Source organism: Acanthochromis polyacanthus, chromosome 20 (genome assembly GCF_021347895.1).
Source record: "Acanthochromis polyacanthus isolate Apoly-LR-REF ecotype Palm Island chromosome 20, KAUST_Apoly_ChrSc, whole genome shotgun sequence".
In the NCBI taxonomy this organism is placed as follows: domain Eukaryota; kingdom Metazoa; phylum Chordata; class Actinopteri; family Pomacentridae; genus Acanthochromis; species Acanthochromis polyacanthus.
In genome coordinates this window covers 3,720,583-3,747,846 of record NC_067132.1, presented here as the reverse complement: position 1 = coordinate 3,747,846, position 27,264 = coordinate 3,720,583, and the positions used below count along the sequence as shown (strand labels likewise).

The 27,264-nt window shown below is 40.2% G+C and overlaps 1 protein-coding gene across 1 annotated transcript; it reads right to left on the bottom strand.

Annotated features, from left to right (window-relative positions):
* Positions 1-991: 991 nt before the first annotated feature.
* Positions 992-26,456, bottom strand: trdmt1 (tRNA aspartic acid methyltransferase 1). The gene is made up of 11 exons (XM_022204829.2): positions 26,328-26,456; positions 25,349-25,458; positions 23,754-23,830; positions 22,608-22,679; positions 13,087-13,152; positions 10,076-10,145; positions 9,896-9,979; positions 8,225-8,550; positions 6,976-7,033; positions 4,825-4,954; positions 992-1,493 (listed from the first exon to the last, which is right to left on the bottom strand). The coding sequence occupies exons 1-11, from the start codon at positions 26,389-26,391 to the stop codon at positions 1,393-1,395; spliced, it is 1,158 nt and encodes a 385-aa protein (XP_022060521.2). The 5' UTR covers positions 26,392-26,456; the 3' UTR covers positions 992-1,392.
* Between the last annotated feature and the right edge of the window lie 808 nt (positions 26,457-27,264).

The following is a 27,264-nucleotide window of genomic DNA, read 5'->3' as shown; positions in this document are numbered from 1 at the left end:
TGTATGCCAGCTTAAGTCATTGTCGATATGAATCTACATTGCAAAGTCATGAGAATAAAGAAAAGCCACTGAATGAGAAGCTGTGTCCAAACCTTTGACTAGTAGTATATTTAAACACATTCTGCACTAACAGTATCCTGAGTTATAATTTATTCCAGTTAATGAATAAAATGCACATTTAGTTTTATAAGACATGCAGAGCGGATATTATTCACAGTTCATCTTCCTACCATGTTCATGCACTTGGGATCACTGAAAATCACAGGTTGCTCATTTTGTTTACTGTGGTCACAGGTGTATTTAGTTTTTACTTTGGTGCCTGCATTTTCAGTATAGTCTTCATTTTTGTTCACAACAGGAAATACTGTATTGATCAAGTTAGAAATAATGCAGTTATTGAGAAGTGATACAATTTTCAATCATTTGACATTTCAGTGATATTGCACAGGGGTGTACTCACATGTATTGAACACTGTATTAGTTAGAGATGATCGACATTCAATTAATCTGTGAGTAGACACAGTGTCTTAACTTCAGTAAAGCCTGTATGTGTTTAAACAGGATTTACACTCTAAGACATTCTTGCTCAATTTCTGTCTTTGTTTTTCAGTTTACAGAAACAATTATTATATGTTTAGATTTTCTTATCATTTCTGCAAATTTTTTGTTGTATTTGTCTGAATATTGCTCTTTGATAATTGAAAGTAATTTTTTTCTTTTTCTTATTCAGGTGTAAAACTATTTGGCCATTTGAGTCTAATTCTCTTAAAGTTATTTAGACATGTGCTGAACAACATGGATCCTAACAGTGTCCTTCTTCTATATTCACAGTTATGTATTGAAACAACAGGTGTTTGGTTTTGGAGCTTCTGTAAGCTGCTTAGTGTCCAGTGGTGCTCCTTGCAGTCAATCCCTTGATGTACAGGAAAACAGACACTATAATTCTTTTAAGCAACGGCAGTTTAAGTTTACTAAAAACAAATACAAACTGTACTTTCATAAATGGTATTTATTCTGAGGCAGAAATTACATATGGAGAATCAGGGAGGCAAACAAAAGATGCACAAAGTGGATGAATGACGGAAATACAAGATTTTTATGACTTCAAATTATATATACAAAAACCTTGAGTGCATTTCAGCACAAAATAATCATGTTAGATTTAAAATTACAAAAAGAAGAATTCTGCTCCTAAAAAACAAGCATTCAGGTCAAAGAGATGGCGACCGTCTGAAGTTCCATGGAAGAAATGTATGTAACCAACATTTGACCATTTAGCATCCCCAACGAAAACAACATAACACATAATTAAACACATCCACCAGCCAGAGAACCCAGTGATATAATCTCACTCACTCGCAAAAAGGTCTCGTCCCCAGAATGTCCAAAGTGCTACGAGACCAGCAGCTGTAGGAGTCTGGACACAACCAAAACATTGAGGCTATTTCCCAACACTCGATATCGCTGAATGGTCGAGATCTGCTCTGGAAAGGCTGCAAAACAGATTTAAATCAAATTAGGTAAATAAGCAACACAAGTAAACAATGTGCTACGGAATTATTCAGTATCACTAAAAAGCTCAATAGGACACAACACGAAGAAAAAAACATTAGAAGGAATTCAAACTCAGCAATGACATCCTACTAACTAGAAAAGCCCTCAGAGAGCTCAGTACTCCTCCAAGGCTGCTCATTCCTATTTTATTTTATTTTTTAGAAATGCAGCATTTGTTTATTAGTTATTGATTAGTTATTGATCAGAAATCACAGCAACAAAAAATGTGTCCATTTAATATAGATGAATCCACAAACAAAATGACGTTGAGTTGAGGACAGCACATCATCACAGGTGTGTGTTATACATGTGTATGTTATGTACGGATACTGATTATGTGATGATGGCTGTACGTTTGTCCGTCTATGTGCAACATTACTCAAAAACAGACTAACGGATTTAGAGGAAATTTTCAGTGAAGGTCAGAAATGACACAAGGATCAAGTGATCAGATTCTGGCAGTGATGCAGCTCATAGTCTGGATCCACGGATTGTTAAAGATTTCTGTATCATTGCCAGATAGCAGCACAGCGTCACTGTAACCATGACAACCAGTGAACAGTACATCAGCTGATTGTGATCCTACTACAAATCCACCTCTGAGGACTTATCAGGACTTATCCATCAGAAATGATCCAAGGAACAACTGATTAAACTGTGGGGGTGTTTCTGAGTCCCATCAGTTCCCCGCTACATATTTAGGTCACGTGATTCAGTATCCGTACATAACATACACATGGAGAACACACCTGTGCTCAGCGTAAGGTCATTTTATTTGTGGGCATTTCTGACAATGCCATAGGGCTGTGGGGGCTTTTTTTAGTTAAATGCTTACACACATTCAGACTGATTTTTTCTTTTTCTTTCCAGTGCTGTATATAAAAACAGGATTAGCAGTAGTTCAAGAAAAAAATGTTCTACTAAAGCATAAAATCTGTAACAAGATGAAGGGTCACAATATTAGGATCTACACATGTGGACAAAATTGTTGGTACCCCTCAGTTAAAGAAGGAAAAACCCACAATTCTCACTGAAATCACTTGAAACTCACAAAAGTAACAGTAAATAAAAATTTATTGAAAATTAAATAATCAAAATCGGCCATCACTTTTGAATTGTTGATTAACATAATTATTTAAAAAAACAAACTAATGAAATAGGGCTGGACAAAAATGATGGTACCCATAACTTAATATTTTGTTGCACAACCTTTTGAGGCAATCACTGCAATTAAACGATTTCTGTATTTGTCAATGAGCGTTCTGCAGCTGTCAACAGGTATTTTGGCCCACTCCTCATGAGCAAACAGCTCCAGTTGTCTCAGGTTTGATGGGTGTCTTCTCCAAATGGTATGTTTCAGCTCCTTCCACATATGTTCAATGGGATTCAGATCTGGGCTCATAGAAGGCCACTTTAGAATAGTCCAACGCTTTTCTCTCAGCCATTCTTGGGTGTTTTTGGCTGTGTGTTTTGGATCGTTGTGCTGTTGGAAGACCCATGACCTGCGACTGAGACCAAGCTTTCTGACACTAGGCAGCACATTTCTCTCCAGAATGCCTTGATAGTCTTCAGATTTCATCGTACCTTGCACACTTTCAAGACACCCTGTGCCAGATGCAGCAAAGCAGCCCCAAAACATTACTGAGCCTCCTCCATGTTTCACCGTAGGGACAGTGTTCTTTTCTTCGTATGCTTGGTTTTTGAGTCTATGAACATAGAGTTGATGTGCCTTACCAAAAAGCTCCAGTTTGGTCTCATCTGTCCAAAGGACATTCTCCCAGAAGCTTTGTGGCTTGTCAACATGCATTTTTTGCAAATTCCAGTCTGGCTTTTTTATGAGTTTTTTTCAGCAGTGGTGTCCTCCTTGGTCGTCTCCCATGAAGTCCACTTTGGCTCAAACAACGACGAATGGTGCGATCTGACACTGATGTACCTTGGCCTTGGAGTTCACCTTTAATTTCTTTGGAGGTTGCTCTGGGCTCTTTGGATACAATTCCAACGATCCGTCTCTTCAATTTGTCATCAATTTTCCTCTTGCGGCCACGTCCAGGGAGGTTGGCTACTGTCCCGTGGGTCTTGAACTTCTGAATAATATGAGCCACTGTTGTCACAGGAACTTCAAGCTGTTTAGAGATGGTCTTATAGCCTTTACCTTTAAGATGTTTGTCTATCATTTTTTTTTCGGATGTCCTGGGACAATTCTCTCCTTCGCTTTCTGTTGTCCATGTTCAGTGTGGTACACACCTTTTCACCAAACAGCAGGGTGACTACTTGTCTCCCTTTAAATAGGCAGACTGACTGATTATGAGTTTGGAAACACCTGTGATGTCAATTAAATGACACACCTGAGTTAATCATGTCACTCTGGTCAAATAGTTTTCAATCTTTTATAGAGGTACCATCATTTTTGTCCAGGCCTGTTTCATTAGTTTGTTTTTTTAAATAATTATGTTAATCAACAATTCAAAAGTAATGGCTGTTTTTGATTATTTAATTTTCAATAAATTTTTATTTATTGTTACTTTTGTGAGTTTCAAGTGATTTCAGTGAGAATTGTGGGTTTTTCCTTCTTTAACTGAGGGGTACCAACAATTTTGTCCACGTGTGTATGTTCATATTAATGCAGTATTGGGATTACTGCCATTTCATACAGAATACAAGTGAATGAAACAGATTTGCCAATACTACATGTTATTTGGTTGTTGGTAATGTTGACTCAGACTTCATTATTCAGTGAAATTTGTAACACACACTCCCTCTGTCTGACTCACCAACAAGTGTGTACTTTCTTTTATCGCTCTCTCTTTTGGGAGTCAGATGACATTAAAAAAGAACATTATAAATTGAATATTATGACAAACCCTTACTTCACTGAAGTCTAGTTACTGGATCGGTTTTATAAATAGCAAAAACCAAATCTCTATAGGTTAGTGAAACATGGCACATAAATAACCATTAAGTTATTAGTTTTTACACAGGGGAAATTCTAAAAATCATAATAGTTCTATAGGTGTTACCTGCCATTTAAAGTAACATCCACTGCTTCTGATGGTGGAAATTTCCACTCTAGCCACAGTTTTCTTGTTAAACTTCACTGTGTCTCATTAGATAACACTATGAACCGCTTTTTACAACGCTGGAGTGTAAAAATGCTGCAGTTTCCTCGACAGATGACCAATGAGAATTTTAAAAGACATACAGAACAAAAAATCTGTTAAAAAAGAGGCAAGCCATTATTTAGCTTTAATGAATTACGGATTTTTGACTTACAGAAACTTTGAGGGAAGCCCATGAGGTTGGCCACTTCTCTGGGGGTAAAATATCGGAGCTTTAATTTTGACAGCCACTGGAGTTTCTCCTCTTCAGAGCACTGCTCCAGACCCGTAAACACATTTTCAACCTGCAAAGCACACAAAGGCCATCAGTGAACTACTGGAAAATGGCTATTGGTCTGCCGGCTCACTGAGATAGTAATGTGTTATTCATGGCTAAGTATTCCACATCCTTCAATGGTTAGTGACTGAATTTGCACTTTAAAACAGAAATTGCTAAATCTGTAAAAAAAATTATATTCCACTAATGCAGAAGAACTTTTACATTAACAAATTCATAGCATATACACCCCCTGTCAAAGGTTTTAGGACAGGTTCTGATTTATTTGAATGAGAAAGTGTCCTAAACCTTTTGACAGGGGGTGTACCTATGTTTACCAGGGTTATCATGCAAAAACAGCATTACTAAGGCACAGGCTGAATATTTTTCTAAGACTTAAGTGTAGTCAAGTTACAATTCTACTTCATAATCTGAGAGCGAATGAAAAGATCTTCTGTACTCATTGTGTGAAGATGTTTAGACAACTTCCCACTCATACTATGATGTTAGTCATTTCACATTCACTAGTCCAGCAATATTTTAGAGGTTTCATGACTGAGGGAAACACAAGGCCTGTTGGCTTCCACACTTCAGCTGTGCAATAACCCTTGGTCCACCAGGCACCAAGCACTCCTTCTGCATGCTTATTCATTTTACTGGTATACTGTATTTATACTTTTTATGTATATCGCACCGATTCACAACATATGTCATCTCATAGCACTTCACATATTTTAAACAGAGAACCCAACAATCCAAAGTAGCTTTTGGATTCCATATGAGCAAGCAGTTGGCAACATGAGAAGAAACACACAAAAATCCAACAACATTTTAATGTGTAGGGAAAGGAAAAAATCTTTCATCAATGACATAGCTAAAGTTGCTGGCAGTTCCATGATCCACCTGTATGCCGATGACACCACTTTGTATTCATCTGGCCCTTCTCTCCAAGCAGCCTCATCCATATGGAGGTATTTCAGGTGCAAAATGTTTGAGCACCTGTAACATCGAATTTGTAGTTGTGTACATTGAATTTGTATGTGTATCAGCAAATCTGAATTCCCACACTCTGAGTTGTGTACTTGTAAAATAATTTCTTGTGTGTGTCGATTTTTTTCTTCCTACAAATACAACACAAAAATACACTTTCACAAAATCGTAATTACAGGTGCACAAATCATATTCACAGGTGCACAAATCCTTTTCTACAAGTCACATATTTCAACACTGACTCGCTCACATTTTGCACCTACTGTTGCAGCACACTAAGTGCAAAACATACTTGTGCACCTGTATTGTATGAAGTGAAGTTGAGGTGAGAATTTGAATATGTGCAAATCTGAATGTGAACTTGTGCAATAAGTATGTGAAATAATTTACCACGAAAATAGCTGTGTCCCCTAACACACGAACACAAATTGCTACTTACAACCACTCGAATCCTCCCCACGAGTCACACATTCTCTGTTTTCTACAGGTGCAAATCAGAAATCGTACTTCCGGTCCGCTGAGATATTTGGTGCAAAACTACAAAACGATCCGATCTGTGTATAAATTCTATGCTCTGAGATTGACAGAGTTTTCGGCCAGTCAGAGAGACGCTTTACCCGCCCAGCCAATCAGAGGTTTTTATTCCATCCGACATCGCTTTACCGACTTCTGGGTGTGGAATTTCACGATGGAGAGAGTGTAGGCTTTGATTTCAATATACTAAGAGCAATGGATAAGTTATTTGAGTCATTGGGAAATGTGCATTATAGAGATTAGAGCAGACCAGCCGTCCAAAACAAGAACTGCCTACTTTGCAACAGAGCCATGACTGAGCTGAGACTGAGTCAGAACATAGCCAGGCCACAGCACAGCAGCTAGGATCTATAATCACTGTCAACAGTTATGAACCAACTTGCAAACTAGTACAATTTATCACAGACTTGTGCCGCCTCTTGGTCAGGTCGTTATTGAAAATGAGAATCAGTTCTGAACTGACTTACCTGGTTAAATAAAAATTTAAAAATGACAGTTGATAGCTGTACAGAAATCAAAACCTACCTCAGTTTCCACTGAACCCTGCAGTACTGAGCCAGTTCCCTCCACATATCGCCCATAGCTATGGATAAAATAGACACTGAGTTAGGAGTACTGCATCATCAGCATAAAAGTGACCAACTATGAAAAGATTGGAGTTACGCCTTTTTAAGCTAAATCATAAAGGCTACATGCGTCCTTCCTTCTGTAACCAAAGAAAAAATTGTGCACATCAGATGGAATACAGCATACCTGACATTAGTGGAGCAGATTGGGCAAACCATGGTGCAAATTGTGATATAAGCATGAAATTTGGCATGAATGTTCCTTATAGGTCACCTTTTCAGAAAGAAGTGTTCGCTATGAAAAAAAATTCAATATGGCGGCCACTTTTCAAGATGGCCGCCAAACGGGCCTCCGATAAAACACAGACAATATTTTAGACCTTAAAATTGGACGTTTAGTCACGATTGTAAATTAATTTTTTTTTAAATCACCTTTCTGCGTAAGGCCTATAAGCACGGTGGACAATCACGTGACCTATTTCATTTTATCATCCGGCATGAGGCTATTCAATGAATTGACTTATTTTGTGACTGAATCAATCACAATGAACAGCCCTGCGAGCTAAAGCAGTCCATTCAACAAAACAAAGCAATATCTGGGATACACCTAAAAAAAAAAAGCAAAAAAATGAAGGATTTCATGCGATTACCCACCGTGGGGGGAATATTAGAGCAAAAACCATATCACAGAGACCCATTGGGCGGCCATCTTGAAAAATGGCCTCCATATTGAATTTTTTCCATTGCCAGCACTTTTTCCTGAGATGGTGACCTGCAAGAAACACTCGCACCAGTTTTCATGCTTATATCACAAAGTGCACGATTCGACCCCAAATCCACCTTTGCCTGCTTCACTACATAGATCCAGAGCACATAGACTGACTGAAATTAAGAAGGAGGAGTGAACTGATATGGAGCTGCTCAGACACAAAAGGTTTCAGGGCGATTAAACATATGAATACAACAGAAGCAAAGCCAAACTGATGAAATATACTTAATACTAAATGAAAAGATGAGTCCCAGTCTGAAGAGGCTCAGCAGGAGAGGAATTTTCCAGCATGATGATGTAACAACAACAACAATACAGAATATATTTGTATTTTAAATTCATTCTGAATGCTCGTATTTGAGCAAAAAAGACTCTGTTATTGCAACGATGAAGCAACCAGTGAAAATGGCGACAATTAGATGAACGATAATATACCCACCCTTTAGTAAAGCAGACAGACCTCCTGCATGTGGGCTTAACAATGTCCAAGAGAAGACCATATCGCAGCAGTGTTTTAGGAGAAAGCAGGTAGTGTTCCATGTTGACTTTCGTCTGTGGTTCCAAGAAGTCCTGGATCTCTCTGACAGACAGATCACTGTTCTGATTCATCTTCCTCTCAGACTCCGTTTGTGTCTCTAGTTTATACAGGACACCTCTGCTCTGCGTTTTCTCCTCTGGCTTGCTGGTACATTGGCAGGTAGGACTCACAACTTTGGGCTGCTCAGCAGAATCACTCTTGGCAGCACGTGGAAAGGCATCTAAAATCTAAGGTGAGATATTTGTATATTAGTTAGTGTCTGTGTACGATTTCAGACAGTATAGTTCTGTACTAGTATTAACCAATCAAAATTATGAACCTTGCTAAGTATGTACAGTTGTGAACAAAGGTGTACATACACTTGTAAGCCCGTGTATATCACGGTGGTCTTAATCTTCCAAAGACTCCTATAAATCTTCATTTTCTATTATGGAATTAGAACTGTTGTGTCTCTGTCACAAAAAATAATCTTTTTTTTTCAAATATTTATTATTGGTTTCTGTACAATTACTAAATCTGCTAGATCAAAAATATATACAGCAACTTGAGTTGTCATTTTTGGTGATCTACAAAGCTGTGCTAATCATATTTTCTTAGTGGCATGGTTTCTTAACTTCTCACAAGTGATTAGAACTACAGCTGATGATTCACTTTGCTCTAAAGTGTGTCATCTATTAGGTTATAAAATGAAATGTCCTAAAAATACAACTTTCCTGCAATGAAGACAGAGACTTACAGCTTAGGTTAAAGATATTTGCCAATAATCAATGTAATGTATGTTTGTTTGTTTTTGACAGAACCTGAACAGAACCTTAAATTTAACATGTTGCTTCCAGCTGTTTGTAGGAGTCTTTCCTCCAAGTTTCTTAAACACCTGCAGCATCAAACAGCAGCAGGATCCATATGAACATTTTCAAAGCACACGTGGAACAACAACAGTAATCTAAGTAATTATTCAGAAGTATAAATTATCTTCAACAGGCAAAATCAATCCAGGTCAGGATCTAACTGCCAGTCCCACTGTGCACACACAGTTCATCAGCTTTAGTCAAATCATTGGTTTCACGGCCACCGTCTCCACAACCTGATTAGCTTGGTATTAGTTTTAGATTTGACCTTTTGTTTATTACTGTATTATCATTCATTATAAACCACTTCAAGTTGTGTCGAATCTCACATGAATGATACATTTGTGTGCTCTCTCCCCGTGTCTGGCTAAGTCTGAACAAAGCCGTGAAGGACAGCGACCCATGTCTGATATACAGAGAGGTGTCACTTTAACAGCCTAAGGAAACATCAGGTTCTACATCTGAAAATGGCTCATAAACCACTGAGATATACAACAATAAACTTTCTTTTGATGGTTACCAAGGCTTTAGTTGATTCAGAAGGACACTCAGAAGATTCAGAAAATAATCCCTTCACTTTTCCCCCATTTTGTGTCATTTTAATTGCATACATTTTTGTCCCTCACTAACTGATCACTAGTTATGGTATACTACTACTGGGGACTACCACAGAGGGTTCTTTGATCTATTTCATGACAGCAGGCCTGTGGTCTGAAAGCCTCACCTTTAAACTTGTCTGGGTGCTCAACTGTCCAGTTGAAATCTTGGCAATCAGGAAATAACGCAGTCTTGAATTAGGGATTCCAACCTGGATAATGAAAAATACAAATATACTTTACACCTTTTATTCCCTCCATTTATTAACACATATCTTCAGATGAGTTCTACAGTATGTCTTCCTTACACTTGTAGGTGAGACCATGATCTCCTGAAACTCGTACCCACATTCCATGAGCGTCATCACCAAGCGTTCCCTAAAGAATGAAAGCATAAAATGATTTTGGGTCATTCTTTCTTCAATCAGCACAATATTAACTCCAGAACTTTGTTACACTTGGACTGGGCAATGTGCCACAACTTTCCAATCAGTGATAAAAGCTTAACAAAAACCCATGTTTTCACTTTTTAGACAAAGTATTTCATAATAAAAAGCATTTTATACATTTTGCTTCATACAAGTAACTAAATATAGCCCAGAAAACATCCCAAATTGAGTACTGCATTACCAACTTTTTATGTAAAGATGGGACTTTTTATGATGGCTTCATATTACAACTCACTCATAATCAAAGACGGCTTGAACTTGAAAATAAACTGTTTTTCCGGTCTCCCTCTGGCATAAACAAACAAACAAAAATACAAAAAGCAAAGCTACTAAACCCCCGTGCTGTTTTCTGGATAGAGTGGTGCCTGTCTATAGATGTACTTATATTTTTTCAATTCAAAGGATGAAGAGAGAAATAGTAAAAGTTGATATTGACGTGTCAGTGAGGCATTCACCAAATGCTCCACTCACCACAATGTACAGTTTTGTTAAAGAGTATTTCCTGATGTCTTCTATTTTTTTCATATTTTCAGATGTAAATTTTCTAAATCAAAGTAATGGTCAGATTTATTAAATATTAGACAGAGATAACCCAAAAATGCTAAATGCCGTTTTTAAATAATGATTATATACCTATGTCACCCCTGTAAATAAAGTACATGCCCCCACAAACCTAAGAACTGGTTGGGCAAGCAAGAACTGCAGGGAAATGTTTGCCAGAGCTTTTGATCAGTCTTTCACCGGTAACACATGATGATTTTTGAACATGAATTGCTGTTTTAAGGTTTTCAGTCTGGACTTTAACTAATGACACACGTGTTGTGGCTCTCCGGCTTTTTGCCATCTTTGTGTATCTCGTTGTGCTAGTCCCTGTTTACACGCCAGTCAGAAGGAGAACAGTGCCGACTAAAAAGACGATCAAAATTTGGTCTGTGGGTGCCCAAATCCAACTATAGAACTGTTTAGAGCAGACTGCTTGGGAAGTTGGGGAAAAAAGCTAAAAATTATAATAATCTTAACAACAGTAAAGAAGTAAAACAAATCCATAAATAAGGAAATAAAGTGTAAAAGAGAATAAAATGAACAATGAAATAAAGTCCAAAACCAATTTGACTGTAAGAATAGACAAAATATTTACAAAAAATAAAAATCTTAAAATTAATTCTAAAACAAACAGGGAGCCAGTGGATGTAAGCGAGGATCAGTAAACCAGTAAGAAGCCTTGTGGTTGATGGAGGAGATGCAAGAGTACCTTTTTCCAGATCTGAGTGTGAAAGACCTGTTTTTAGTTTGGAGATGGCTGGGACATGGAAGAAACAGGACTGGATGACTTCTGTAATGTGGTGTTCAAAAGTTGAATTGGAATCAAAAACAACTTCCCAGATTTTTGCCGGTGGGTTTTATGTTGGCTGACAGTGGACCAACCGAGACTGAATTTTCTATGTGTGGTACTGAATAAAAGTACTTCTGATTTTGAACTGTCGAGCTGTAGGAAATTCTCTGTCATCCAACCATTGATATCTGTGAGACAATCTGATAGAGCAGCTCAGCTTCTTGGGTGACCAGGTCTCAGCAGAAGGTATACCGGGCTTTGCAAAAGTTCTGTTACACTCAGTTTCATGATTTTTAGAGATGTTTACATGTCAGAGTGAAAAATTCCATTAAACAAACTGAAAGTTCTACCTTATAGGCAGGTGTCATTAATACAATTTTTTTCTCTGGTGAAGTTGTATCAAGATGGAAGTCAAAAGAGTTGCAATATCTGCTCTCCTTCGTCCTGAACATCAGCCGGATGACCATCCACAGAGTCGCGGAGAGGCTAAAGAATGGTGAAGATCTTTCAGGTCTTCACCATTCTTGAAAGATCACTGAAAGATCTTCACCATTCTTGAGCCTCTCCGCGACTCTGTGGACGGTCATCTGGCTGATGTTCAGCTGCTTGGCTCTGTCAGACTTGTTGTGGCCAGCATGAAGGAGAGCAGATATCTCAACTCTTTTGACTTCCATCTTGATACAACTTCACCGGAGAACAAAATTGTATTAATGACACCTGCCTATAAGGTATAACTTTCAGTTTGTTTAATGGAATTTTTCACTCCGACATGTAAACGTCTCTAAAGATCATGAAACCATGTAACAGAACTTTTGCAAAGCCCGGTATCAGCGTGTCGTCTGCACAGCAATGAAAAGAGATTTTGTGCTATTGGATGGTTTATCCCAATGGAAGCAAATATATTGAAAATCAAACTGGACCTAAAATAGAACCTTGTGGTACACCACAGATGACTTCAGTTGTCGTGGAAGATCAATTACCTGTGGTGACCAGGCAATAATACAACTAAGTGCAGTACCCTTGATGCCAACCCAGGATTCCAGATGGAGAATTAAAATGGCATGGTCAAAGGCTGCATTTAGATTTAACAGAATTAAAATAGAGCCCTCTTCCCTGTTGGATGAGAGGTTTATTAGATACCTTGAGTACAGCAGTTTCTGATGTTTAGTTTCAACAAGCCTGGCAGTAATCACACATGGGCGTGGCCTTTTAGATTACTTTTTCACATAGGGCAAAGTGGGGCTGGATGGTCTTTATCCTTCAATAAACTAAATCATTTAAAACTGCATTTTGTGTTTTCTTAGATTATCTTTGTCTTACATTAAAATTAGTTTGATGATATGAAATATTTAAGTGTGACAAATATGCAAGAACAGAAATATTGTTGGTGGGGGCAAATATTTTTCACAGCACTGTACCTGTTGATGACAGGGTAGTTTACAAGATGTCGATGCTACTTGCCTACTGTGCATGCTGTTTCCTACTAATACAATGATCTTCAAGCCTTTTGAGAGACTTTTTCTACTCCCATCATTACCTGGCTGAGGACGTCTCAAAGCCTTTCACATTTTCCAGGAGGATGAAGCGGGGCAGCCTGGACAGCCTAGCCACACATTGGTATATGAACAAGGGGAAGAAACAATGAGAGAGTTCATTTACAGAAAACAGCGATCCATGGCATCATAATAAAGCTGTGTTTGGACTTCAAATCCCACACCCTGTCCACTGCACACCAAACTACCACAACCAATAAGACACTTTTGAGTAACATTTGAGCAGATTCAGCGTGGTATATTTTAACAAAGTCAAACATAAAAACGGATGCCAAGGAACACATTTCTGCACAACTTCAGCAGTGACTTCATGAGATGATTGCCCCTTGTAATTTTGCCATGAGTTAAGTGATGGTATTTTCCCCTTTTCTTTATTTGCATTCACTTCTATGTACTTCAGAGTATCTGATGAGATCTAAGATTTGTATAACAAACAGTTATAACAAAGACGTGAAAGATTAAGATCTGGATAACCTATTTCTTTGGATAGCTATATCTACAATATACAGTTCTAAACAACAGTTTACATGCACTTTAAAAGACTATGTATATTATGGTGGTTTCCAGTGTTGCCACCCACTGACTATTACACTCATCAGACTCAACCTGAAACACTACAATGTGAAAGTCTGAGGTACTCAGCACAAATCTGGAAAAGCAAATTATTGACTTGAACAAGTCAGGTAAGTTACTTAGAGTGATTTCAAAATAGCTACAGAGTCCAAAATCATCTCTGCAAACAATTACAAAGTATAAAGTGCAGAGTGTAATTGTATCAGTACCACAGTCAGGTAGTAAATGCTAATTAAAGCTGCAAGCAGCGATGGACGGGTCCTCGCATCCACGCTGGTCGGCGAATCCATGCACGTTCACCAGGTGGCACTGTGACTGAGAGTGTGTGTCGGCCTCTGAATCACATCTGGACCAGAGTTTAATCACACGTAAAATTTCAGCCAGATTGGAGCATGTTCAGACTAGTTATACAGCATTTCCTGCCCATCCACCACCAGGTGGCGCTGTAACTCAGAGTGTATTTCAAACAGTGGATGTGATGAGGGCTGGACTCTGATCACTCATGAAAAGTTTCAGGCTGATTTGATCATGTAGAGGCCAGTTATACAGCATTTATTGTCCCTCCAACAGGTGGCGCTGCAACTGAGAGTGTCTGTTGGCCTGTAGATGTGATCAGGATTGGATTGTGATCACACATGGAAAGTTTGAGGCAGATTGGATCATGCAGAGGAGAGTTATACAGCAGTTGTTGTTTCATGGCGAAGCATCAAAACTCTAATGGTCGCCATGGCCACGCCATTTGGCTTCTGGTTAAACTTTTGATAACTTTTCCAAACCAAGTCCTGCTGTGTGGACTGACAAAATTTCAGGTCTCCTGGAATTATCCCCAAGGAGGTATTAACTCTCAAAAATGAGAAAAATCATCAAAAATCTCACAATTAATCCAAGATGGCCGACTTCCTGTTGGGTTTAGGACATGGCTCCAAGAGGCTTTTTTGTGCGTCCTGATGTGCTCTATAAGCCTCCCAAATTTCATGGATGTAGGTGAAACGTGCTGGGGGGGCTGTTTGTTAAAAATACTGTAGGGGGCGCTATAGCATGTGCAGTGCCGAGATGCATACAGTGTTGTTCCTTGGGTCAATGGTGATGTGTGTGGTAATTTTTGTGAGCATTGGAGTATTCCTAACCTGTCAGAAAGGGCTTTGTTTTTCATGGCGATATTTGGTTGCTACGGCAACAGCGTTGCATGAAATGTCACACCCTTCACAGTGTGTGATTGTCAAGAGGTGAAGACTCGACTGACCAATTTCCAGCATGATATCACCAAGTTTGGGGCCATTGTACCTGAAAATATAAGGCCTTAAACTTACTATTACCAACAGGTGGCGCTATGACTTTTTCAAAATTTATGAGTGTGGATGTGTTCAGACTGGACCTGGTATCCAGCATGTGAAGTCTGAGGCAGATAGGATGTTGTTCAGCTGAGATATGAATCGTTAAATTTTCATGGCGAAACATCGAAATTGGTTTGGCCGCCACAGACACGCCCTTTGATGACAAGTCACCATTTTCACTGGGATGCATCATCAATGTGTTTAGGCTGTTGTCACTGCATTTGAAGTGAATATGATCAACCGGGTAACAATAGGGCATGAAAGTGTAAAAGATGTCTATTTCCTGAAACCACAAGGTGGCGCTATGACTGTCAATGAATATCCCTATGTGGATGACATCAGGACAGGACTGTCATCATACATGTAAAGTTTCAGGCAGATTGGAGCATGTTGAGAAGAATTAGACACCAATTCCTGTTTCATGGCGAAGGATCAGTTGTTTGAGGCTCCGCCATGGCCACACCTTTTGGCTTCTGGTTGAGTTTTTGATAACTTTTCATCAGAAAGGTCTGGTGCATGTACTGGCCAAATTTCAGTTCTCTCAGACTTATCCACTAGGAGCTATAAATTTTGACAAATGTACAGCAAATTCAAGATGGCCGACTTCCTGTTGGGTTTAGGGTGTGGCTGTGATTGACTTTTTGGTGTGTCCTGATGTGGTGCATATGCCCACCAAATATTGTAGCTGTAAATAAAACATTGTGGAAGTTGGCCTAATGACCACTTTTTCAATTTTGCAGGTGGCGCTATAGAGCCATTTTTCCACACATATGCGCAACTCCCATAAAATATCAAATTTTTCGCCAGTCCTGATGTGCACGCCAAATTTCACGCGTTTTGGTTCATGATAAGGCCGCCAAAAAGGCAAGTCATTTCCCGAGGAGCGATTAAGTTTGAAAAATTTACAGCAAATTGAAGATGGCCGACTTCCTGTTGGGTTTAGGGCGTGGCTGTAATTGACTTTTTGGTGTGTCCAGATGTTCTGCATATGCCCACCAAATATTGTAGCTGTACATGAAACATTGTGGCAGTTGGCCTAATGACTACTTTTTCAAGTTTGCAGGTGGCGCTATAGAGCCATTTTGCCACGCACATGCGCAACTCCCATAAAATATCAAATTTTTCGCCAGTCCTGATGTGCATGCCAAATTTCACGCGTTTTGGAGTATGATAAGGCCGCCAAAAAGCCAATTTACTTTACGGGAGAAAAAAAAAAATAAAAAATAATAATAATTAAAGCTGCAAGCAGCGATGGACGGGTCCTCGCATCCACGCTGGTCGGTGAATCCACGCACGTCCACCAGGTGGCGCTGTGACTGAGAGTGTATGTCGGCCTCTGAATCGCATCTGGACCAGAGTCCAATCATACATGTAAAATTTCAGCCAGATTGGAGCATGTTCAGACTAGTTATACAGCATTTCCTGCCCATCCACCACCAGGTGGCGCTGTAACTCAGAGTGTATTTCAAACAGTGGATGTGATGAGGGCTGGACTCTGATCACTCATGAAAAGTTTCAGGCTGATTTGATCATGTAGAGGCCAGTTATACAGCATTTATTGTCCCTCCAACAGGTGGCGCTGCAACTGAGAGTGTCTGTTGGCCTGTAGATGTGATCAGGATTGGATTGTGATCACACATGGAAAGTTTGAGGCAGATTGGATCATGCAGAGGAGAGTTATACAGCAGTTGTTGTTTCATGGCGAAGCATCAAAACTCTAATGGTCGCCATGGCCACGCCATTTGGCTTCTGGTTAAACTTTTGATAACTTTTCCAAACCAAGTCCTGCTGTGTGGACTGACAAAATTTCAGGTCTCCTGGAATTATCCCCTAGGAGGTATTAACTCTCAAAAATGAGAAAAATCATCAAAAATCTCACAATTAATCCAAGATGGCCGACTTCCTGTTGGGTTTAGGACATGGCTCCAAGAGGCTTTTTTGTGCGTCCTGATGTGCTCTATAAGCCTCCCAAATTTCATGGATGTAGGTGAAACGTGCTGGGGGGCTGTTTGTTAAAAATACTGTAGGGGGCGCTATAGCATGTGCAGTGCCGAGATGCATACAGTGTTGTTCCTTGGGTCAATGGTGATGTGTGTGGTAATTTTTGTGAGCATTGGAGTATTCCTAACCTGTCAGAAAGGGCTTTGTTTTTCATGGCGATATTTGGTTGCTACGGCAACAGCGTTGCATGAAATGTCACACCCTTCACAGTGTGTGATTGTCAAGAGGTGAAGACTCGACTGACCAATTTCCAGCATGATATCACCAAGTTTGGGGCCATTGTACCTGAAAATATAAGGCCTTAAACTTACTATTACCAACAGGTGGCGCTATGACTTTTTCAAAATTTATGAGTGTGGATGTGTTCAGACTGGACCTGGTATCCAGCATGTGAAGTCTGAGGCAGATAGGATGTTGTTCAGCTGAGATATGAATCGTTAAATTTTCATGGCGAAACATCGAAATTGGTTTGGCCGCCACAGACACGCCCTTTGATGACAAGTCACCATTTTCACTGGGATGCATCATCAATGTGTTTAGGCTGTTGTCACTGCATTTGAAGTGAATATGATCAACCGGGTAACAATAGGGCATGAAAGTGTAAAAGATGTCTATTTCCTGAAACCACAAGGTGGCGCTATGACTGTCAATGAATATCCCTATGTGGATGACATCAGGACAGGACTGTCATCATACATGTAAAGTTTCAGGCAGATTGGAGCATGTTGAGAAGAATTAGACACCAATTCCTGTTTCATGGCGAAGGATCAGTTGTTTGAGGCTCCGCCATGGCCACACCTTTTGGCTTCTGGTTGAGTTTTTGATAACTTTTCATCAGAAAGGTCTGGTGAATGTACTGGCCAAATTTCAGTTCTCTCAGACTTATCCACTAGGAGCTATAAATTTTGACAAATGTACAGCAAATTCAAGATGGCCGACTTCCTGTTGGGTTTAGGGTGTGGCTGTGATTGACTTTTTGGTGTGTCCTGATGTGGTGCATATGCCCACCAAATATTGTAGCTGTAAATAAAACATTGTGGAAGTTGGCCTAATGACCACTTTTTCAATTTTGCAGGTGGCGCTATAGAGCCATTTTTCCACACATATGCGCAACTCCCATAAAATATCAAATTTTTCGCCAGTCCTGATGTGCACGCCAAATTTCACGCGTTTTGGTTCATGATAAGGCCGCCAAAAAGGCAAGTCATTTCCCGAGGAGCGATTAAGTTTGAAAAATTTACAGCAAATTGAAGATGGCCGACTTCCTGTTGGGTTTAGGGCGTGGCTGTAATTGACTTTTTGGTGTGTCCAGATGTTCTGCATATGCCCACCAAATATTGTAGCTGTACATGAAACATTGTGGCAGTTGGCCTAATGACTACTTTTTCAAGTTTGCAGGTGGCGCTATAGAGCCATTTTGCCACGCACATGCGCAACTCCCATAAAATATCAAATTTTTCGCCAGTCCTGATGTGCATGCCAAATTTCACGCGTTTTGGAGTATGATAAGGCCGCCAAAAAGCCAATTTACTTTACGGGAGAAAAAAAAAAAAAATAAAATAATAATAATAATAATAAACCCTAGGGTTTCAATAGGGTCCTTGGCACCGCTGGTGCCTTGGACAGTCGGTGCCCTGGCACCGCCTGTCCTTCGCACCCTCGGTGCTCGGACCCTAATAATAATAATTAAAGCTGCAAGCAGCGATGGACGGGTCCTCGCATCCACGCTGGTCGTGAATCCACGCACGTCCACCAGGTGGCGCTGTGACTGAGAGTGTATGTCGGCCTCTGAATCGCATCTGGACCAGAGTCCAATCATACATTTAAAATTTCAGCCAGACTGTAGCATGTTCAGAGCAGTTATAGAGCATTTCCTGTCTATCCACCAGGTGGCGCTGTAACTCAGAGTGTATTTCACACAGTGGATGTGATGAGGGTTGGACTCTGATCACTCATGAAAAGTTTCAGGCTGATTTGATCATGTAGAGGCCAGTTATACAGCATTTACTGTCCCTCCATCAGGTGGCGCTGCGACTGAGAGTGTCTGTTGGCCTGTAGATGTGATCAGGATTGGATTGTGATCACACATGGAAAGTTTGAGGGAGATTGGAGCATGCAGAGGAGAGTTATACAGCAGTTGTTGTTTCATGGCGAAGCATCAAAACGCTGATGGTCGCCATGGCCACGCCATTTGGCTTCTGGTTAAACTTTTGATAACTTTTCATCACCAAGTCCTGCTGTGTGGACTGACAAAATTTCAGGTCTCCTGGAATTATCCCCTAGGAGGTATTAACTCTCAAAAATGAGAAAAATCATCAAAAATCTCACAATTAATCCAAGATGGCCGACTTCCTGTTGGGTTTAGGACATGGCTCCAAGAGGCTTTTTTGTGCGTCCTGATGTGCTCTATAAGCCTCCCAAATTTCATGGATGTAGGTGAAACGTGCTGGGGGGGCTGTTTGTTAAAAATACTGTAGGGGGCGCTATAGCATGTGCAGTGCCGAGATGCATACAGTGTTGTTCCTTGGGTCAATGGTGATGTGTGTGGTAATTTTTGTGAGCATTGGAGTATTCCTAACCTGTCAGAAAGGGCTTTGTTTTTCATGGCGATATTTGGTTGCTACGGCAACAGCGTTGCATGAAATGTCACACCCTTCACAGTGTGTGATTGTCAAGAGGTGAAGACTCGACTGACCAATTTCCAGCATGATATCACCAAGTTTGGGGCCATTGTACCTGAAAATATAAGGCCTTAAACTTACTATTACCAACAGGTGGCGCTATGACTTTTTCAAAATTTATGAGTGTGGATGTGTTCAGACTGGACCTGGTATCCAGCATGTGAAGTCTGAGGCAGATAGGATGTTGTTCAGCTGAGATATGAATCGTTAAATTTTCATGGCGAAACATCGAAATTGGTTTGGCCGCCACAGACACGCCCTTTGATGACAAGTCACCATTTTCACTGGGATGCATCATCAATGTGTTTAGGCTGTTGTCACTGCATTTGAAGTGAATATGATCAACCGGGTAACAATAGGGCATGAAAGTGTAAAAGATGTCTATTTCCTGAAACCACAAGGTGGCGCTATGACTGTCAATGAATATCCCTATGTGGATGACATCAGGACAGGACTGTCATCATACATGTAAAGTTTCAGGCAGATTGGAGCATGTTGAGAAGAATTAGACACCACTTCCTGTTTCATGGCGAAGGATCAGTTGTTTGAGGCTCCGCCATGGCCACACCTTTTGGCTTCTGGTTGAGTTTTTGATAACTTTTCATCAGAAAGGTCTGGTGCATGTACTGGCCAAATTTCAGTTCTCTCAGACTTATCCACTAGGAGCTATAAATTTTGACAAATGTACAGCAAATTCAAGATGGCCGACTTCCTGTTGGGTTTAGGGTGTGGCTGTGATTGACTTTTTGGTGTGTCCTGATGTGGTGCATATGCCCACCAAATATTGTAGCTGTAAATAAAACATTGTGGAAGTTGGCCTAATGACCACTGTTTCAATTTTGCAGGTGGCGCTATAGAGCCATTTTTTCACACATATGCGCAACTCCCATAAAATATCAAATTTTTCGCCAGTCCTGATGTGCACGCCAAATTTCACGCGTTTTGGTTCATGATAAGGCCGCCAAAAAGGCAAGTCATTTCCCGAGGAGCGATTAAGTTTGAAAAATTTACAGCAAATTGAAGGTGGCCGACTGCCTGTTGGGTTTAGGGCGTGGCTGTAATTGACTTTTTGGTGTGTCCAGATGTTCTGCATATGCCCACCAAATATTGTAGCTGTACATGAAACATTGTGGCAGTTGGCCTAATGACTACTTTTTCAAGTTTGCAGGTGGCGCTATAGAGCCATTTTGCCACGCACATGCGCAACTCCCATAAAATATCAAATTTTTCGCCAGTCCTGATGTGCATGCCAAATTTCACGCGTTTTGGAGTATGATAAGGCCGCCAAAAAGCCAATTTACTTTACGGGAGAAAAAAATAAAAAATAAAAAAAAATAATAATAATAATAATAATAAACCCTAGGGTTTCAATAGGGTCCTTGGCACCGCTGGTGCCTTGGACAGTCGGTGCCCTGGCACCGCCTGTCCTTCGCACCCTCGGTGCTCGGACCCTAATTATAACATGCTGCTGAGAGACAACTGGTCAGGATGGTCAAGAGTGGAAGAAAAATGATCAAAAAGCAGGTCTGAGAAGCTGCTGGAACACAGGTGTTGGAGTCCACACTCAAGCATGTTTTAAATCGCCATGGGCGAGGGGCTACCATGCAAAATGGAAGCCCTTCACCAGAAGTGCCACCTTAAGCGTTGACAGAAGTTTGCTACTGATCACATGGACGCAGAAAATGCCTCATGGAGAAAAGTTTGTAGTCATATGAAACAAAAAAAAAAATCAAGCTATTTGGCCTCAATGACCACAAATATGGTTGGAGGGGAGAAGGTGAAGCCCTTAACTCCAGGAACACCTACCTACCATCAAGCATGATGGTGGTAGTATTATGCTCTGGGGCTGAATTTTTGCCAGTGGAACTTGTATGAATAATCAATAATGTAGGAGGAGGATTACGTCCACACTTCAGGAAAACCTAAAATCATCTTCCAGGAGGTTGGGTCTTGAAGGCAGTTGGGTGTTCAAACATGACAATGATTCAAAGGTGGTTAAAGACCAACATTATCTAGAATTAAGTTTGCAGGCTGACCAAATGTCTTGACTTAAACCCCATCAAAAATCTATAAACTGTGTTGAAAAAAACATCTGTGTCAGAAAGCCAGCAAATTCAGTTAAACTGCACCAAACCTATCAAAATGAATGGGCAAAGATGCAGGTAGAAACTTTCCAGAAGCACTATGTTGAGATGAAAATGTCTAGGGGACATTTCATTGATTGTATGCAGAATTTTGACCCAGCCAATTCAATTTTCAGAAGACCTACAATAACTATAAATAACAAAAAAGTCACATGCACAGCAAAGACGTGTTTCATTGATTCAGCACAAAAAAAAAAAAAGAGTTATAAGAGTCACTGGAAACTCAAGACTGCCATGATATACCAGGCCTGAACGAGCGTTTGTTCACAACCGTAAGTTACGACAAGCACGACCACAATATAACAACTGCTGGTGCAGCAGTCACAGAAAACACTGTTAATGATAAGAACTTTGGTCAGTCACAACATTAAAACCAGAGACAGGTGACATGAATACAGCTGTGTTGAGTTGTTCCACACCAGTTTCTGCACTGTGATGAACAGCAAGGCGTTGACTTGGCCTCCAAGCTCAACAGATACTTATTTGGTCGAGCTGGAACATTTCCAATCCATAGAGGCCCCACCTTGTAGCCCACTGGACCCAAAGGATCCACTGCCCAGGTACCAAAAGACACTCCCACCCTCCCATGGACTGGCAGGTCTTGGCTATTTTACTGGTACTCGGAGGAGCTACACAATGTTAGACACATAGTTTGAATGTTATGACTGAATAGTATAAGTTACAGTTAACAACAGCTTGTCTAGGCAGAAAACTGCACTGCTTTTCAAACTGTTATTGCCAGAAGGCAATAAAAAGCCTACTTATTCGAGACCTTGGCAGAAGATCAAGGATGTAGAGGAAGCTCTTGGTTCTTGGATCAGTAATGTCCCCCTGAAGTCCAATCCTACACAGAGGAAAAACAAGGAAACAGAGAGAACATCATTTTTTGCTGCTACACATGCTGTTTACTCTGTGGTCTGTACTAGAAAAGCACACTCCCTTAGGTCTGGAGAATTCAATTTACTCTGATGAAGCTCAATAACAACAGAATACGTCATTTAAAGTAATACGTTATGACGCATTTTACATTTATCATAAATTTACAGCTACATTTGGATGTTGCAGTTGTCCATACTGTGAGTTTGATTATATTTTCAACCACTGGTCTGCATACTGTCAATAAGAGAAGAATAAACCATTTACTCTCAAGCATAAAAGAACTAAAAAGCATCCATTCAGACAAGTGCACCATTCATAATAAACCTCAAAAACCTCAAAATGGCAATTTAGCTTTTGATCAGCATGCCATTGCTGTAACTGACTGTAATTCACCAAAATGGTCTTACTCTAGAATTTCCACAAGAAAAAACCTGAATAACTTGGCAGGTTCCATGGTGTAAAAACCAGGGGCACTGGCTAGAGATGCAGAAAAAAATGACATGGTCAGGCAAGTCATTCTTCACTGGAATTCTGTGAAAAACTATTCTAAATGATGAAAGAATTCCGTCCTCACTGGAATGAGATTTTACAGGATAACAAAGTCTCCACCAATCAGACTCTAGAGGCCACTGAATGTTTTGATGACAGTGATGGGAATAATCCTCACAATCGTGACTTCTTTTCACTGATGTGGACTGATGTGTTTGATAGCAGGTGTGTGTGTGTTTTAGCTTTTGCTATATTGTGGGGACCAAATGTCCCCACAACTGTAGGAAAACCGAAAACTATGTCACTTGTGGGGATCTCATTTCGGGCCCCACAAGTTTAAACAGTGTTTTCTTGGCCATGTTGTTGTTACTGAAAAAAGTAAAAGTGCAAAAACGTTTCTTTAGGGTTAGCCATTGTTTGGGTTAGGGTTAGGGTTAGGGTTAGGGGTTAGATATGAATGGGAGTCAATGGTAAGTCCCTACAAAGATAGAAAAACATAGTATGTGTGTGTGTGGGTGTGTGTGTGTCCATTATACAAAACATAATCTACCTGGTGAAAGGCTGGCAAGGAGGGCTCATCAAAATCATATCAAAAGATAATTTATTGAAGTCATCCAATGATATGCCCTGAAAACAAACAGACAGACAAACATAATAATTAATAATAATTACTGTAATTATGCCGGCCAGTGTCGCCTTTATTTTCGATATGGACTCATTCTCATTAAGGATCACGGGAGCCTGGAGCCTTACTTAGCACCTGGTATATTAACATGCAGTTTGTGTAGGAGAACTATTTTGGATCAGGGAAAAGGCATATTATTTCAAAGTGCAAGTGCACAGGCACTGCATTGGAATCAGAAACCATCTGATGATTAGATTGCTTAAACACTGAAGCACACTCACTTTTCCTTGGGCTTATTCATGTAGAGTCTTCTGACATCATTTTCGATGTCTAACACCTCCAGCAGCTTTCAGAAAACCTCTACAAATTATATATCACAATGTGCCGCTTGTCCCTAAAGTCAGGACACACAGTAAAGCTCATTAACTATAATTTTTTTCCGTCCACAGATTAAATACGGCTTTGTTGAACTGGTACATCTCAGAGGACGTGAAGGATGCACATATGGAAAGATAAGGTTAGGGATAGGAAAGTCATTTTTGGGGCAATCATGACCAATTCTTTAGTTTGTTCTGATACATTTAGCTGTCCAAGAACGGGGTTTGTCCATGAAACTGCTCGCTTCTTTAAACTTTTCAACCACCTTCACCACTGTGGAAAACCCAAGTGGAATCCTCCTTGGATGATGTGAATTAAATTCATCTGTTATCTTTCCATATGTGTCCAGACTTTAAGGATATCCTCTATGTCAACCTCCAGGTTTCAGATGAAATTTTGAAACCGTTAATCTCCCAAACCTGCCATCAAATTTGCAAAATACACAGAATGTACATGAAAATACATCAGCATGTTCAAACCCAGACTGTGGTTGACATGGTGGAAGAGCTTTTTCAATAAGACTTCTAGCTATTGAGCTGCGATCGTTTGTCAGTCTGTCTGTCCCTCTCTCTGCACAAAAGCTGTCTTTGTTTTCAGGCATTTTCTTTATTATGATCAGAGAGCACCCATGTGTGCAGGTCACATGTTACCACTTTTTGGGAGAAAAAAAATAAAACTCTGCCCCACAAGATAAAGGTCATCTTATAAAAATGCCTCAGCCCCTCTTCCTATTGTCCATAAGTAGCGATGTGCTGCCATTTTCCAGCTGTGACAACACTTGCAAAAATTGATCCATTTCAGTAATATTTTGGCTTCACTTTTGGAGAACAAAGCCTGTAATCCATGGAAATACAGAAGGATCCATATTGTTGGCTAGTGAACACATTCAGACCAACTAATTTGCCAGAAGGTAGGCAATAAGAACAGACTGAAAATGCAAAGACTCGTGGAACAGATATCATCATCCAGATACTGAACTCAGGCTAACACCAGGTAAAAAATGGGATATGAAAGGCAGTCCAACACCCTGAAAGGTTGCCAGTCTACTCCAAAGCAACAAACTGATTGAACTGCATGTTAGTCTGAATCACTGTTCTATTCAAATGTAAGCAGTCATGCCTAAACTCCACACCATCACCAACCTCGATGGTCTTGTTCCAGAGGGGGGTGTCAGGGAAGTTGTGCTTGTAGATTAGATTGGCGGTGGTGTTTATATCGATGGCAGCCACGACCTGGGAAGGTATGCCACTCTCTGGAAGAAAAAAATATTGCATGTTCAAATTTTAAGCGCAACATGAAAGTCTCCAATTTATCAATCTCTAGAGCTTTCTTTTACGGGTGGGAAATGAATCCTGACAGAAAACTAAATGCTACAGCTCCATGAGAATCCAACAGTACTACAGGCTCCTCTCATTCAGCAGAGCACCATAAATTGCCAGTAGGTGTGAGTGTGATTGTTTGTCTCTATGTGTAGTCCTGTGATAGACTGTTACCTGTCCAGGTGTCCCCTGCCTTCACTCTCAGTCAGCTGGAATAGACTCCAGCCTCCCATAACCCTAATGAGGATTAAGTGGTGTGTAGATAATGGATGGATTGTAGATCCTGATTGTCTCCTTCTCCATGTTGGGATAATTTCTAATTAAATGAAGTTAGTTCTCTCTCTCTCTCTCTTCTCTTTGGATCCTACTTCTGTCTGAGGCTGCAGGTTTGCAACAAAGTACTAATAAATCATCTAAAACAGCTGGAAGCTAAACGACTATTCTGTGTGTAACAGTTCTCCTGTCTGATGTGAAGACATGCAGGTCTACACAGGGACCTGGTCCGGGTTCTGACTGATCTGCTCTCTGTGATGTGATTTTGGTACACAAACTGTGTCATGTGATGAACACTGATGGTGAAATGTGGAAAAATCTTTCTGTAAATCGTGGTCTCTTCACATGTGGACTGTGTTCAAAGTTCTACAGGTGTTAAAGTCAAAGATATTCCTGAAGGAAGTCAACGAGGAACAGAGGAACGAGTGGATCTGGTTTAGTCCGTTTTATTAATAGACTATCTGTAACCACGGTTCAATTAAAACAGTGTAAAATGAAGTAAAGATCAGTGTGACATGGACTCACTCACCCGTTAGAGCATAATGCATCCCTCCTATCCCACTGTACAGCTCCAACACCCTCATCTCCCCCATGCTAGTCTTCTGTTTCTTCTTCTTCTGCTGCTGCTGCTGCTGCTGCTGCTGCTGCTGCTTCGTCTTCTTCTTCTTCATTGAATGAGGCAGACTATCAGACATCGCTGGCGTGTTGCTGCCACCTACTGGACGTTATTCATAGTCCATAGAGAATCTTCTACTTCTCCACTCCATGTTAAGTGGAGAGCAAAGATTAAAACAGGTAGTCCAGCAGCTCCTAGGTCTCTGTAGTTTCCTCCGTTAGGATGATTAGAGCTTGAACTGAAGAAGAACATCCCTCACAGCTTATAGTTGGCCACACACACAGTCCTCATCTCTCTTTTCAGTCTGCAGTGTCCAAGTCTTAGCCAGATTACAACTAAATCTCTTCTTCTGCCACTTGAGTGCCTTGTTACTTTTCCCACTTTCCTTTGAATAAAACAAGTCCTCCCCTTCTTTCTTGTTTTCCAAACCCTCTGCCACATTTCTTTGATTTGTTAATGAGAGTCATAACCTAACTTTCCATGTGGTAAATCAAATTCAACAGTTTTCTCCTTGGTTGCTCTTTTTGCCAAGGTATCTGCTGGAACCCAAATAAAACCCACCTCACATCCTGCTTTGTGACAACAATGCTTGAAATATTTCTAATAGAAAGTTTAGTGATGTCAACATGGCTGCTGAATCGCTACATATGACTGACTTGGCTTATCTCGGCAAAGAAGTGCTCACTGACAGATTTAGACAAATTTGTGAGCAATATTTGAGAGAAATAGACCTTTTGCGTACATAAAAAAGTCTTAGATTTTTAAGTTCAGCTCATAAAAAAATGGGAGCAAAAACAAAAGTGTTTACATTTCTGTTCAGCATAGAAGCAAACAGCAATAGGAACATACA